Source organism: Triplophysa rosa, linkage group LG9 (assembly GCF_024868665.1).
Source record: "Triplophysa rosa linkage group LG9, Trosa_1v2, whole genome shotgun sequence".
Taxonomy (NCBI): domain Eukaryota; kingdom Metazoa; phylum Chordata; class Actinopteri; order Cypriniformes; family Nemacheilidae; genus Triplophysa; species Triplophysa rosa.
The window spans coordinates 12,065,908-12,082,217 of record NC_079898.1 but is presented as its reverse complement, the minus strand read 5'-3'; the positions used below and the strand labels follow the sequence as shown (position 1 = coordinate 12,082,217).

At 38.7% G+C, this 16,310-nt stretch overlaps 1 protein-coding gene across 1 annotated transcript; it reads right to left on the bottom strand.

Moving 5' to 3' along the window:
• Positions 1-1,031: 1,031 nt before the first annotated feature.
• Positions 1,032-10,645, bottom strand: pprc1 (PPARG related coactivator 1). Its single transcript, XM_057342822.1, has 14 exons — positions 10,511-10,645; positions 8,614-8,751; positions 8,332-8,484; positions 8,196-8,237; positions 6,183-8,022; positions 6,035-6,088; positions 4,905-4,965; positions 3,320-3,387; positions 2,543-3,215; positions 2,262-2,465; positions 2,099-2,174; positions 1,842-1,963; positions 1,587-1,738; positions 1,032-1,479 (listed from the first exon to the last, which is right to left on the bottom strand). Exons 1-14 carry the CDS (start codon positions 10,589-10,591, stop codon positions 1,379-1,381), a joined length of 3,765 nt encoding a protein of 1,254 aa, XP_057198805.1. The 5' UTR covers positions 10,592-10,645; the 3' UTR covers positions 1,032-1,378.
• Positions 10,646-16,310: the final 5,665 nt, after the last annotated feature.

Genomic DNA, 16,310 nt, shown 5'->3' with positions numbered 1-16,310 from the left:
CTGTGGTCTGCGCAGACGTAACTGTTATGCATACTTTTTTATGGTGGGCTATGTGCATTAATCGAAGAACGGTGAAAAATTCAAATGTAGCACGACGTTATACTTTCTATCATAAATAAAGCTCTATTTAACTGTCACTTCCAGGGACAATGGGACGTGTTAAGACCTATATATCAGTGGTTAAGACCAAAGTAACCAACACTCGCGTCACCCCTCCATGTATCACAGATGGTTCGTTCCATTATTAGCGCTAGTTTCAACAGAGGTTGCGAATGTCATGATTAAATCGTCATATTTTACATAAATAGTAATTTTGCATTTTTATTAGTATTTTAGCAACTGCTATACTACACCATTCCTTTACAAATACAGGTATGAATATATACATTTTAATTTATTTTTAGATTTTATCACTGAATGAAGATAAAAACGCTGTCATCATTTACTCACCCTCTTGTAATTTCAAACCTATTACTTTCTTCTGCAAAACACAAAAAACAAGGCGGTAGGCCTACCCTTTAACTTCTATTTTATGGACACAAACCCAAGACAAGGGGTAACTTTCTGCCGTTGTTTGGTTAACGTTACTAACAAAATATATTTTGTGGAAAGTCATACTGGTTTAAATGTCACGAGGGTAAATGATGACAGATTTTTTTTTAGTTTAACTATTAATTTGGGTAACTTCTGTGTTGTACTGGCTAAACAAGTTGTATGAAAAAACTTATTTTACCAGTGTTTATAATCTGCCAGTGTTATTTTACCAGTGTTTATAATCTTCTGCCAAGAATTCAACCACATGCTGATAATATATTCCAACATTCAACATGACCCAAAGCCTTCATTGAATCAAAAACTACAAACTATAACCTACATAATCTACACATTTGCAGGAGGTAATGCTGAAATCACTTGACTCCATAATAAATTACTACACTATTTAGACTGTTTTGTGTACACAATATATACCACATTTGTAATGGTCTTGCTTCAGTGTAAAACGGCACACAGAAAGACACACAATAAGAGAATGTATTTTATGCTTTATTGGGGTTGAAATTTTTCAACAGTGTAAAACTGATTTCCCCTCACATAATGTTTCCACTCAACTTGTTTTTTAAAATGTGTTTGGCAAGACAGATTAAACATTTAAATAAATTTCATCCTTTAAAAAAAATATTATATTTCATAATCTTTTTTTGCACTTTTAATTTTTCTTACAAATCTTCACTTCAATAGGTGTAAACTTGCAGCAAAAACACAAAGAGAAAAACAAAACAAACAAAACAAAAAACTGTCATTGAGAGGCAACACTGGATATGTGGGCAGTATTTTGCTCCGAGGTAATACGTTGTCTCTCCTGTGGCTTGACTTATCGTTACCTTTTCAGGTTCTTCTGAGCTTGCCTGAGTAAAGTGTCAAAGTCTAGTGCATCAAATTTTCCCTTTGTAGACACTGGCTCATACTCCCGGGTTGAATCTGAAAGAGATCGGAAGCAATTCTAGCATTTGGCAGGCTTAAGCAGAGCAAAATTAGTGTTGAGATGTTTTGAAAACATGAGGGAAGAGATACAATGTTGAACTCACCAAGGTCAGCATAATTGCTCTTGCAAAACTGCCTCCTGCCTCCAAAGCACAGATCAAACGGCATCTCATTCGGCTCCCTCAGCCTGCTTCCATTCTCAATAGCATCAAATGCATCTTTTTTGTTGTAGTATGTAATAAATCCATAGTTGTCACTGAAACAGATAACAAATGCCTTAGAGTTCTTTTCTTGATCAAAAATAAAATCAACTAAACTTAACACTTTTTCTTCAAGAGATAAATTAATTAGAGGCATACCCATTTTCTCTAAAGTGCACAGTGCACTCCTCTATTTCTCCATAGTATGAGAAGCGCTCCTTTAGCTCCTTACGAGTCATGTTTCCACGGATTCGTCCAACATAGACTATTCTCCTCTCCTCCTAAAAACCCCAAAACATATTTAGCTTGAAATTCATCTACAGTTTACCAAGGTGAAAATGAAAAGTGGAGAAAACATTTAAAATGCCTTAGTTAAAGTTCAGGTGATACATTTCTTTCTTGGTTAAAGTACTCACAATGGCTTTCTGCTTGCGTCTCCTTAATTCTTCATTGGAACTCTGTGAATTACGGTACCCAGACCTTTGATTAGGGCTGTCAAAAAAACAACAACAACGACTAAGTACAGATCAAAATATAACATTGTTCTAACTTAACCTGCATCAGCAGAAATGTTCTCACCTTCCATGACTTCTCCAATGTGCATGTCCATGTGAATCAGAAGAGCGGGACCTGGATCGAGAGCGGCTACGGCTCCAGGATCCAGAGCGTGAACTTGAGTATGAATACCGGCGCCGGCGGGGTGGTGAATAGGTCCTGGAGCTGGATCGGGAACGAGACAGAGACGACGAACTAGATCTGCTGTTGGAGTGCCGGGATCTGTATCTGTAACATAAATTACAGGTGAGATATGTATAACAACAGCAATACAATTATAAGCACAGCTTAACATTAGGACCGACCTTTTCCTGGGAGGAGAACGTGATCTGGAGGAGGATGAAGAGCTGGATTTAGAGCTATTAGAAGATCGAGATCTGTATCTTCTTCTTGAGCGGCCTCTGTCTTGGTATTGCTTGGAGGAGGACTCAGAATAGCTGAGAGGTTTTGACTGGTTGTCTTTTGCATCCTCCAGCAAAGGGCTTTCAGATTCAGGCCTGTTTGGAGAAGCATCTGGAGTCTCCAAGACAGAGCTTTTTAATCCATCCCTTTCACCGCACCTTCTATCCACAGGTGGACTGTTGCTGAGATTTTTCTGAGTTTCTTCTGTGACTGATGGAGTTGATGTGGCTTTTGGGACACTCTGCTGGACTGGCTTGTTGGAGGACAGTTCAACAGTCTTGATGATAATGCTAGGCTGCTGCTTGACATTCCACCGATGACCAACTTCATTGTGATGGGGCTCTTTTGGAGGGAGGCAGTAGTCGTGGTCGAGGGAGAACGGTTGAGTCTGCCCAGTGGTAGTAGTGGTCTGAGGTGTACTGCGCATCTTATTTGAAGGTAAGGGTCTCGCTTCTATCTGAATAACCTTATTAGGAGTTGGTTTAGGTAATTCTGAGTTTCTAGTTTTTCCCAGCAGTGCTACTGGCGCAATAGGCTTCCACATCTGGTGTGGGGGTGTGGCTGGTGGTGTGAGGCCTATGGGAAGAAAAACCTTTTAACATACAGTGTTGCTGTTACAGTGTATTCATGTCCATGTTGGTGGACAGCAGCTTAAAATGACATCTTGAAACAAAAAATACCTGCTGTGCTGGCCAGGTCATGATTTCTAGTTTTCTCCAGCACCTTAGTCTCCACCTGCTGCTCAAAACTAAAATTCACAAAAGCAACGATTTTAAAATACTGCCACTTTATGTTTAATACTGTAAAACAATTCCCAAAATAATTTAGCCCAAACCACAAAGGGATAGTTCACCCAAAAATGAAAATTGATTTGGTTGTTAGTGGCGTGTCATAAGAAAAATGTGTAATTTCAACATGTAAATTATGCATTCTGGCAAGAAAAAAAGACAATATTTGCTTCAATAGGTAAATTTTGGTGGAATTAGAGATTTTCATAAAAAATATGTACATTGCCATCGTCTCGCGATCCCAATGCTACACATCCTAAGTAAACATCTAAAATGATCTTTATTTGTCTGTTTTCTGAGAGGTGCAACCTCCTAAATCTTTCCTAATACAAAGGATGCGTGTCCATCGGAAGCAAAGCGCTTGCGCATCTGAGGTTTGGGTTTTAAAACATGCATTAACAAAATAAAGTGCTGGACTGATGTTGAAAGAGTTCATTAAGAGAGATATAGTGCAGGACCTGATTGATGAGAGTTATAAGAAAAAAAAGAATTAAGAGCTTTCATAAAAAAAACAAAGTTCTAAAAGAAGATACAAGCAATACAAAAGTAATCCGCGCGGCTCCTGTCGACATATTAATGTATTATGAAGCAAATTGATCGGTCTCTAAAATAAATATGAAATATCATCTGCAAACTAGAGGTTCTGCGACTGAAACTTGGGACGAATATCAATCGCACCCAAGCGCCTTACTCGCTTAGAAGGGCAGAGCTCTAGAAGTGGAAATTCGAAAGCTGTTTTGATCACACGGGCAAACTGAATGATGAATATCAACGCCATGCTGCTATCCACTAGATGTCGCTTTTATTTTTACAAGGGTGGATGTTTCAACAGAGAGCGTATCGTTCATTCATTGCAGATGCGTCATAGAATTTAACATCACCTTTACTTAAAAGGCAGTGGTTCATATGATTGCAGCCTCTCTTTACAGCTAATTTTGTGAAAATTTGTTTGTTATATCTTAAATGTAAAATAACCTGACCCTGTTAGATCAAGGTATGTGACTGTTCTGTTTCAATCTACCCACGTGTACCCAAAAATAAAGTTTAATATACAGGTTTGTGGCTCTTCATTTTTTTTTGATTCACCGTTGTAATCTTTACTGATATTTTTTAGAAATATCTATAGGATTTGTATTAAATCTATAATCATTGACTCGAATCGAACCGACTAGTTTGCAGGTATGCAACACTGCCAAAGGTATGCAGTATGTATGCACATAAGAAAGCACTTTATTTATTTTAGAACTAAAGCCTAAAAATATAATATTGCACACACTAGTATTACACTTATCAAATCTATCCATTTTTCTAACATCCACCTCCACAATCTGAAGCCATGCCGAGGGGCTCATTTGTTTCGGTAGGTCTTGGTGAAAAGTGGCTTTGACCACACACGCAAACATTATGTTTGGTGCGAGAGCAGCAAAAGGGCTGTAGGGTAACTCCGTCACTTCGCATTCAACCCGATAATACTCACCTTGAGTTTCCTACAGCGGCTGCTCTACCACAGACCTCCGGAACGCTCTGTTCTTCTTTGGCTGGAATAGAAAAGGGTTGTGAATGACCAAGTATGTGAGGATGAGATGAGACAGGCCCTTACAGTAATGTAAATAAACATACAACAAGCAGCATATCTTCGGATACTCTGCCGAAATGCAACAAGCTTGTTCACTTAACAAATGCAGACAAAAGATTTCGTCAACAAAATTAACTCTCACACCATTGGCCTGCATTTTCTCAGACAAAAGACAGCAAGCGGGCTTTAAAATGGTTTTGTTAACAGGGCAGAATTCCAGCAGTTTAATGCACAGAGATATTGAGAGAGAGTCGCGACAACAGAAGTTCATATTTTACACGTCACCTGATTCATGGAGCCATCAGATAGTTCCAGGAAGTTTTTTTTATTTATTTATTTCACTTTTTAATCATTAAATGACTTTAACAACTCTTTATATGTGTTAAAAGTTCACCTCAATCTGTCTGTGTAGCTGCAGCTCCACGCATTACTAGTAACTTCCGGGAACTATTGAGAGGCTCCATGAACCGCCATTGCTGTGAAAAAAAAGTTTAATCGGCGTCTATAGAGTTGACGCGACTCTCTCTCAAAATGGCTCTGAATGAGAAAAAGCACATTTATCCCATTTTTGCCTCGCCCTTATTTGAAGGAACATGCCAAACCCTCTCCTTAGGGCCATCACACCTTTTTCTGTGAGACTAATGGAAGCCAGCAGACTGAAATGACCTAAATAAATATTTTATCCACATAGCATTTTTAACAATATGGCTCTGTGACTGATAAAAGTTTGTGTGAAATAACAAAACATCGCCCAATCAAAGGGACAGTTCAACCAAAAATAAAAATTCTGTCATCATTTTCTAAGGGACAGTTCAACCAAAAATAAAAATTCTGTAATTTTCTCACCCTTGAGTTATTCCAAATCTGTATAAATTTCTTTGTTTGGTTGAACTCAGAAATAAATTTGGAAGAATGCTTGTAACCAAACAGTACTTGGCCTCCATTGTATACCATAGTAGGAAGAAATACAATTGTAGTCAAAACTGTTTTCTTTGCAATGCAATGTAGCCTACAAAGATTATATCACTTACACTGAGACTCCTCAAACTGCTCCAATAGGCTTGTAAGATCACAAGCTTCAATACCTGGAAAAAGTTGATAGAAACTAATAAATCAATCCAATAACAAATTTAACATGTTTCTACTAACAAACAAAATGCATTATATTCAAGTACTCACCGATTTCACTTGTGAACGACTGAATGAGCTCAACTGTGGTGTTCTTTGGTTTTTGGGTCTCGGAAGACGCCATCCTCATCTGCTCTGCCAGTTCAACAACTCTGGCCTGAACTTGAGCAGAGAAAAACGGCTGAGCAGCTATTGGTGCGACATGAGGCTGTGATCGTGCAGTCAGCTTTTTACAGTTGGACAGTGTGTTTTTGGCTTGATCAGTCACAGGGGCCAAAACAACTTGTTCCGTCTCTCTTTTTACAGCAGCACTAGGTTTCAAGCTCTGAATTTGTGTAGTAGCAGCACTTTCAGCTTTCTGAGGCCTTGCCTGTTCTGAAACTTCAGGCAGCACCACTGGCATTTCTTCTACCGCACAAGCAGCACTTGGGTTCCTATTTACACATTCTTTAAGACTGGGGGTATTGTGAGAGCCTCTGGATGTAGTGGACAACGGTAGTGCCCTTTCTGGGGCCGTCTGGCTTGTCGGATAAGAGGTCTCGGTTTGAATAGTGTTCTGGGGAACGCTGGTGGGAGCAGGTGGTTTCTGAGGTGATTTTAAAGAAGAGGGCTGGAGTGCCGGGGTTGAAGTTTCAGTAGGTAGTTTCTGGGGTGAGGCTGATGGAGAACGGTCAACAGATGTACAGGTGGTTGGAGCAGCTAATTTAGAAGACGCAGGTTTCTTCGAGGAAGACATCATCGATGCTGGTGGGACAAGCAATGCTTCAGGTGTTGGGGGAGCAGCGGGGCCTCTTGGGTGCCAGGCAGGCATGATTTCAGGAGCGTGATCTATTTTAACTGGAGTAGACAGTCTGCGTGGGTCTCTAGGGTTGGGCTCAGGCAGGCAGGGGATGGGCGGAAGCTCCTTGGGTGCTTCGGGCAACGTGGGCCATTTAGTGCTGTTATCTTCAGTCTTGTTCACTGGGTCTGGTTTCTTCTGCTGGCGGAGGAGACGGTACTGCTTTAAACTGAGTGGTTTGGGCTTAGTTTCACTGTTTGGACAAATAGCGGGCTGTTCAGTTGAAGGTTCCTGTTTGGAAGGCAGTTCTGCCTCTATAGACTTCTCCAGATGATTGTCCTCTGGCTTTGATTCAATGAATGCTAGATCTGTTTGAGGGGTCATGATGGGCTCTTTTTCAACCTGTGGCTCAGGAGTCAACGACCCCGCTGAAGGTTCAGGTTTAGGACTGTCAGGCTCTTCTGGTGAACATGAATTAGAAAACGTCACCTTTTTCCTCTTTTGTTCTTGTCGTTGTTTATTCTGAGGCATCTCTTTAACTCTAGTGGATGAGCTTCTCAAAACCCTCTGTTCACCTGAAGAGGATTCAATACTTTCCTGTTTTTTCATCTTTTTTGAGTGGCATGATTTGTTTTTAGGCAACTTCACAATCACTTTCTCCTTCTCCAAATGAGGGGTTGCCTTTTCAGGAACACCCTTAAGCTTCGGTTCTGGCTCAGCTATGCTCTTCTCTGGGACTCTCTGCTCAGTTTTCACTAAGTTTGTGTGAGGGGATAGACGGAGTCTGAGATCTGGGATAGCCAGGATGGGCTCTCCGTGCTCTCCTTGATCAACCACTTCCAGCACAATACCACCTTCAGGTAGAAGATGTTCTTGTCCCCCTTCATCTTCCATACATAATGTCATGCAGTACGGGTGCATGTGTTTTACTAAATCTCCAAGAGTTACGGACGTGCTATCTCCATCTTGCTCTAATGACACGGGAAGGCACCAGTCAAATCCATCCAGTGACGTTAAATCGATATTGGCTACGGGAGTTGGAAAAGTTGCATCTCCATCTTCCTCTTCTCCTTCACTATTTTGCTGGGAAGCTCTCTGCATTCGTGGAAGACTCTGTGAAACAAAAAAGTAAACATCTTTGTCATGACTAGTTCAAAGTAATACATTAAAAACAGGTTATATAAATGTGCCTGCCAGCAAAAAAATATAATAAATGACATTTCCTTTTCAGGTTTCCTATACTTTTTATGTAACTCTGGATTCTACTGACTTTGGAATATAAATACCTTTCCAGGAAAGTGTCTTGCGTGAATCAAGGATTTCCTCGGCTATTGTGAACAAAGTAAAAATAAAAATCATTATTAAAAAAATTTCCAACGCATTCTTGACATGTTCAGACAGGTGAAGAGCAGCTCGACTCACCGCTGACTGTTCCTGACCCTTCTGCCCAGAGAACAGGTCTGAATCCGGTAGAGTGTCAAAAGGGGACAAATTTTCATCGTCAACATTGTCAAGTATCTCAGTAAGTGCTGTGAGTAGTGTTGCTTCACTTTCCTCATCAATATTACTTTTAACCTGAAAACACAAGAAAACATGTTATCAAAATTTGAAATGACCAAAACAAAGAAAGTGAATACCATTTAAGCAAATGCCCAAATCATCTGACAATAGTTATGACAATAGTTATAGGGTGGTTTCAGTTACTTCTACAGTGGGGCTGTCCTCAAATATGGACATAATCGATGGATCCAGGTAGCCATGTAAAGCCTCCAGAGTGCCTCCATTGTTTAGGCTGTGATACTCCAGACAGCTGCCAGAGAAACTTCCCTGAAGCATTGCAGCCTGCAGAAAAAAGATCAGTTGTGTATGACACAAATTTATGAAAATATATTTGAAACGAAACCCCCACCCCTATATCCACTGATTTATGGAACAGCCTTGGTGTTGCTACACAAGAAGAGAAACCTCATAAGCTTAATATTAAAATGGAAGTTCAAACAATACTTCAAACATTACTGTGCGCACAATTATTGTAAAATAATATTAACTATAAAATCTCAACTAGTAATACAATACAACTAGTAATACATTGGTGTATTACTCAGAGTTTAATGAAGCTAGGAAAAAAGGATTTAATGTATAATGTAAGTGAAATAACATTGATAATTCAAACTGAAATGATCATTTTAAGATGCATTCACTTTCAAAACATCAGGTGTAGGCAAACTAAAATACCAAAATAGAAACATTTCTTTACTATAAATTGTGCATAATCTAAAAAAATTCACTATGACGACCAAAAGTCCGTCAAATAATATAAAAATAAACACGACTGGCTCGTTTAATGAGCTCGTTACAGAGATTAATGGTAGCGTCTACCACGTGTTTCACGTCATCCTGCCGCAATGCATGACTGGGCAAAGCACACACCGACTTCAAAACACGCCTCATGCCACCACCACGCAGTTTGCACAACCATTGTCATTTCTGAAAATAATACCAAATATTAAATCTGTCGGCAGTGGTGTCAAAATTAATAGGATTGTGGTCAATAAAAAGATTTTACCCAAAAGATGGTTACTTCTGACAAACGGTACCGCAAACACCCGGCCCAGCACGACTGACCAACTTATACCTGCACCACGTGTTGGACAGCGAGTCAAATATCTTTGGTAAAAGCAACACGCAACAAATGTAAAACATCTGGATTTATAAAAATTATACTAAACGCGAAATTCAAAGCAACACTGTAACAGTTAAAGGAAGCAACATTTACTTGTTTTCTCCTTTCATAGCAACACACTGAGATTATTTTAAAGTTTACATCAGTTGAATCAGTGGTCGTAATATGCCACTATAGTTTTATCATAGCAAAAATAATCATTTGTGACGCACGTATAACTTGTGTAAAACTAAACCCACCCACGGACATAGAAAACAACTAAATCGTAGGTAACGTTAGCATTACTGAAGTGCACCTTGTGGGTGTGAGTCACGAATGAAAAAAAATCACGGAGACAAAAATATGAACAATATTAAGCAAAAATATTAAGATGAAGCTCACTGAAAAGATGAAGCACACTGGATATTTGTTATTAAACAGGGTCAAAACACAGAAATGTTTAAGCGGCCTTCCTTCGCCAATATGACACATAAGATCAGTCACATTTTAACAATGTCTGCTCGGGATTGCAAAACATAATACTGAACCCCATAAGTCGTTTATAGTTTTCAAAATGCAAGATATACAAAGAAAAAGTAAATCACATTAAACCAACAGTTGTTCTTATGAACGGACAAGTATGACAACATCAGCTAACATGAGACGTCTTGGGAACTGAAAGACTGACAGGCGACTTTTGTACAACGATCTAAGAAATACGTTGCAGTACTTACAAAGTGATAGGATCTGTCTATTTTAGAGTGACCATTTAATGCATATGTGGCAAAAATAACTGCTTTAGCTATCTCACATTACAATCCACGTGTCACAAACTCCTGCACATCTTCATATTAACCCTAAATATTCGACGAGGTAATAAATGCCATCATTTCCATTTTGCCGCAACACTAAAATAGAATCAACACATCTATCTCTTACCTCATCAAGATTTATAGATGAAAATATTTCAGTATTACATGCTTTTAACATCTCCTCGCCTGTTCCCCAGCGCGCCGCCATCTTACAACTCTAGTACAGAAAAACGTGAATCAACTGCGCGAGCTGCAGCCGGCTTCCAGACACGTGGCTTTCGCGTTCCCGGCAACTGAGCGGGAGTTAAGCCCCGCCCCTGTGTTGGCGTCACCTAACGTAATTCTCAGTGTATGTATGCTTATGCAGCACAATTTATAAACGTATGACTACGAAAAGAATAATGAGACCCATCGTTAATTTTTTATCCTTTGTGGCGCGGTGGATCGATCTACCGCTTACGTAAATATGTATATATTTGTGTGCGTGCACGTTGACGCAAGTTGTGAGTAAACGAGACGCTGTCAATCACAATTGTGTGTTTGGCATAAATTCGATTTCGATCAACTCAGTTTGATTACCACTATGTTTATACACAAAATGTTAAATGTCCATCTGTTAATTGACGTTACGACTCACACCACCTGCTGAAATAACAGCACTAATTAAACAGTTTAAGTACAAGCTGTATATTTAGACTATAATTCGTTTTCGACAAATATGGGAGTATCGTAGCACAATACATAAGTATAGACATACGGAGAAAAAGTTGCCTATAAAATGTTATTATATTTATGTAATAACTAAAGTGTTGTGCTCCGTTTGCTGCAGCTGATATTCCTATTGCATTTACATGTGTCGGCCAATAGATGTCCTCAGTGCACACGTATTGTATATAAAATGCAGTGTACTTCAGAAATCAGGTTGATCGGTCAAAGTTTGTTTATTTTCTCCAGTAAAGCTGCTTTGGAACAATGCACATTGTGAAAAGCGCTATATAAATACATTTTAATTTAATTTAAAGTTTGTACGGTTGTTAGCCACAAGAAGTTGCCATTGTATTCAGACTCTGTTTATTTTTTTTCCAGCTTTCGAACTGGAGGGCGATCTTGTACTCTTTTGTGAGTTTGGGTACCACACAAGGTGCTGCTCATTTGCTCACAGAGCTCTGGATGGGGTATAATAGTTCAAGCATGCCAGTGCAGAGCCAGTGGTTGTTTTGTATGCAAGCAGCAATGACTTGAACATCATGCGTGCAGCAACTGGTAACCAATGGAGAGAAATGAAGAGAGGTGTGACATGCAATTTTCAGGCTTCTAGAAGACTATATTGAGCTGAATTATTTGTAGTTGTGCAGTATGCTCATTTAGATAAGGCCTGATTAATAATAATTCATTACATTTATATAGAGCTTTTCTAGGTACTCAAAGTGCTTTACATCGAAGGGGGGAATCTCCTCAACCACCACCAATTTACCTGATGATATATAGGCTAATGCAGATCTGCAACGTGATCAGTCAGCTGGTCGTAAAAGTTTTCTGACTGTCCTTTGGCCTTATGGTTGATATACCTAGTTGGATGGTAAAGTTGTGCCTCACTAAAAGACAAGAAATTCTGTCTTGGATAAGCTGGAGTTTGAGGCAGTGTTCTTTCGTTTCGTCCAAGCAGGCTGCAATGCGTACCACTACAGTGGGATCATCTAGCTGTAAAAAAAGAAAAATCTGGATGTTGTCTGCATAGCAGTGATAAGAGAAGCCATGTGCCTATATGATGGGACTAAAGGATGTTGTATTAATGGAGAATAGGAGTAGTCTAAGGACTGATCCTTGAGAAACCGCAGAAACCATGTGACATGATTTGGACCGCTACCCTCTACACTATTTCAGAATTTCTATGGTTTTGTCGCCCTGATTAACCACTCTTTATAATATTCTATGTATTCATTTACTTTGGGACCAGAAAATAATGAGTTTGAATGGCTTGGGGGTAAGTAAATGATGACAATATGTTCATTTTTTGGATATACTATTCCTTGAAGCATATTCATTACATAGCGATTTGTAATACTTGATTCTGATTGGCCAATGGTGACATTCCAAGGTCTGATATTCCCAGATAACATCCGCTCAAAACTAATAACACATGGTTACCCGGATGCTGCAAATCATTTTGACAGGCACAGTTTAATATTACAAAAAAATGTATTATAAATATGTCCTTTAATAACATACATGACATTATATTTCCAAAGGATTAAATCAAATTGCCTGTTCCTGGCATTTGAACGCTGTGTCTTACCTTAAAACCGCAATTAAACGAGTTTTCCTCACAAAAAGTCTGCATTTGATATAAATGAGCTAATAAAATATTTCAAATCAATATTTAATGTTCAATAACTTACATATGAGGTAAGTAGCCGTGTAATAAGCGGGATAATGTACAGAGAGCCGCTGTTATCACAAGAATAAATCAGGTTTTATTAATCCAGCTGCACAAACACTAGCTATAGAATTAGTACTAATTAGATACATGTTTGAAATACAGGTGCTGGTCATATAATTAGAATATCATCAAAAAGTTGATTTATTTCACTAATTCCATTCAAAAAATGAAACTTGTATATTATATTCATTCATTACACACAAACTGATATATTTCAAATGTTTATTTCTTTTAATTTGATTATTATAACTGACAACTAATGAAAATCCCAAATTCAGTATCTCAGAAAATTAGAATATTACTTAAGACCAATACAAAGAAAGGATTTCTGACCAACTTTATGGAGATGCAGATTTCATTTTCCAACAGGACTTGGCTCCTGCACACAGTGCCAAAGCTACCAGTACCTGGTTTAAGGACCATGGTATCCCTGTTCTTAATTGGCCAGCAAACTCGCCTGACCTTAACCCCATAGAAAATCTATGGGGTATTGTGAAGAGGAAGATGCGATATGCCAGACCCAACAATGCAGAAGAGCTGAAGGCCACTATCAGAGCAACCTGGCCTCTCATAACACCTGAGCAGTGCCACAGACTGATCGACTCCATGCCACACCGCATTGCTGCAGTAATTCAGGCAAAAGGAGCCCCAACTAAGTATTGAGTGCTGTACATGCTCATACTTTTCATGTTCATACTTTTCAGTTGGCCAAGATTAATAAAAATCCTTTCTTTGTATTGGTCTTAAGTAATATTCTAATTTTCTGAGATACTGAATTTGGGATTTTCATTAGTTGTCAGTTATAATCATCAAATTAAAAGAAATAAACATTTGAAATATATCAGTCTGTGTGTAATGAATGAATATAATATACAAGTTTCACTTTTTGAATGGAATTAGTGAAATAAATCAACTTTTTGATGATATTCTAATTATATGACCAGCACCTGTATACTTTGCTAACAGAAATACATAACAAAACACATACTATTCATTGAAAACGTATCCCATGGTAATTTTTTATTTGGCTCTTTCATTCCATGTTAAATTACCAACACATCTGTAATGTATAATTCTTTTAAAACATTTTTAGAGGGAGGCATTTATGAGCCTTCAAGATGTCACATACTGTATTCGTAATCAGCAGCATCTTGAGGCTTTTATTTGCGTCAGCAGTGTTTGTGGGTTGCTTTTATTGCTCAGCATCTTTCACCCTCAACTCTATAGTTTTTTCAGTACAGCTGTCAGTCCTAGTGGCTAGAGGGGAGAAATCAAGGTGAACGTTTTCAAAAATCCTGGGTAACACTTTACAATAAGGTGCTATTTCTTAACAATTAGTTAAGGCATTAGCTAACATGAACTAACCATGAACAATACTTCTACAGCATTTATTAATATTAATTCATGTTAATTTCAGCATTTACTAATACATTATTAAAAACAAACGTTGTCACTGTTAACATTAGTTAAAGCACCATGAACTAACATGAATAACTGTATTGACGTGAACTAACATTGACAAGGATTAATAAATGCTGGAAAACTAAATTGTTCATTGTTGGCTAATGTTCGCTAATGCATTTACTAATGTTAACTAATAGCACCTTATTGTAAAGTGTTACCAAATCCTGTTCCTTCTCTTTAAACCTCCTCCTGTGCTGTGCACCTTGTCTTCATCGCTCTGCTCCTTTATTCCGTGCAGCTACCCAACTGTACAGAAAATCATTCATCCACTACCGCTGTTGCCATGGCAACTAGAGGGGAAATCCATTTCATCAGCCTCTTCGTCACACTCCCCTCTTCCCTCCTCTCTCAGGTCTCCTCTGACGTGTTACAGCTACACTCAGTAACTTTTTATAATTTACCAAAAAGAAAATGATGCTATGGTTACTTCTCGTGTTGTTTTAAATCCATATGACATTGAAAGTCAAATGTCATATGTGGTGAAAGATTTTCTAGGGCTAATTCAGATCATTGGTAGGATTGCATAACAGCTAAGGACTGCATTCAAAACAAAGTGTGCATGTTTTTTGTATAATTGATGTTTTGGTTCTTTTTGACCAATAGGAAAGTTTGAACACGTAATCTTGTTAGAACAGCTTTTGTTAAGCACACAAACAAAACATTGGATGAATGATTGATCAACAGCTTTGTGCAGGGAGCTTAAATCGAAATCAGGGTGATAGTGCCTGCACTGATAACCTCATAGTAATCCCACGGGTCAGTGGAACTGGCCAACAGCGACTAGATGGCCTCAAATTAGAATTGAAATTGTGCATGATCACTCATGCACTCGCACACATGTACATATTCACTTTCCACATCGCAAACTCTAAATAATAATTTGTTATTATGGTGATGTTAATGGATATGTGTATTAATGCAATTATGTTTTAGCGAGAGATCACAAGGGTTAGCCGTGTGAGATTATTTCATTCGTACACATAATTAATCTTTTTAATCAGAGCACTGTTAAAATAATTCCATAATATTCCTCTAAATCTCTTTGGCCATACAAAAGATCTATCTCATAGCGGGTTGACCAGCAGAGCCATGTTGTTTAGTGCTGGCCCACTACAGGTAGCATGGTCTCTGTGGTGAAACCTTACTGGTCAGGCTAAATAAGAAGCATACCAGCATCAAGGGACCAGCCCCAGAATACTCAATATGCTGGCGACCTTCACACTTTACACCAACAGTGTCTTGTGATAGATGTTTGTTCAGTGCTGTATATGCATGTGTGATGTGCAGAGCAGCGCTCGAATTGGCAGGATGGATCCAGGACCCCCGTAACACATTAGGGACCACAAAACCAGTCATAAGGGTCAATTATTTGAAATGGAGATTTATACATGATCTGATATAAATAAATAAGCTGAATAAATAAGCTTTCCATTGATGTATAGTTTGTTAGGATATGACAATATTTGGCTGAGATGCATTGAATCTGGAATCTGAGGGTGCAAAAAATCTAAATATTGAGAAAACGCCCTTAAAGTTGTCCATCAGAGGTGCTGCAGCAGGCCGTTGCTAAGAAGAAACAGGTTTGTTTTAATGCTCTCTATTGGTTTACCGCTGTAATGATGTTGTGGAGAGTAGATGAACCCGAAAGCAGAAATTCTAAGCTTTACATACCAAACTTGAGTGGGTAATTCTCGAGTGAAGTTTGAACACACACATCTGTAATCCTACTTCACCCTATCCACTGTAACTGTGTGTGTTTGTATGTGGGCATATTGTAGGGTTGCCAAGTGGAATTCCTTTTTTAATCTTCTGTGGCTCTAATAAATGTGCGTCTGAAGATTAAGCTTTTGATTACAAGAGCCCAGATCAAGCTGTGTGTGTGAGTGTGTGTATACAATAACTCTGAAACACATGAAATAACTCTGAAACACACACATGCTTTGGGGGAGGGGCAGTTGTGGATATTTATCTGTTTCTTGTCAGCCGTGCAAGAACCTCTGTGCTGAGCTGCGCACGCACGCAT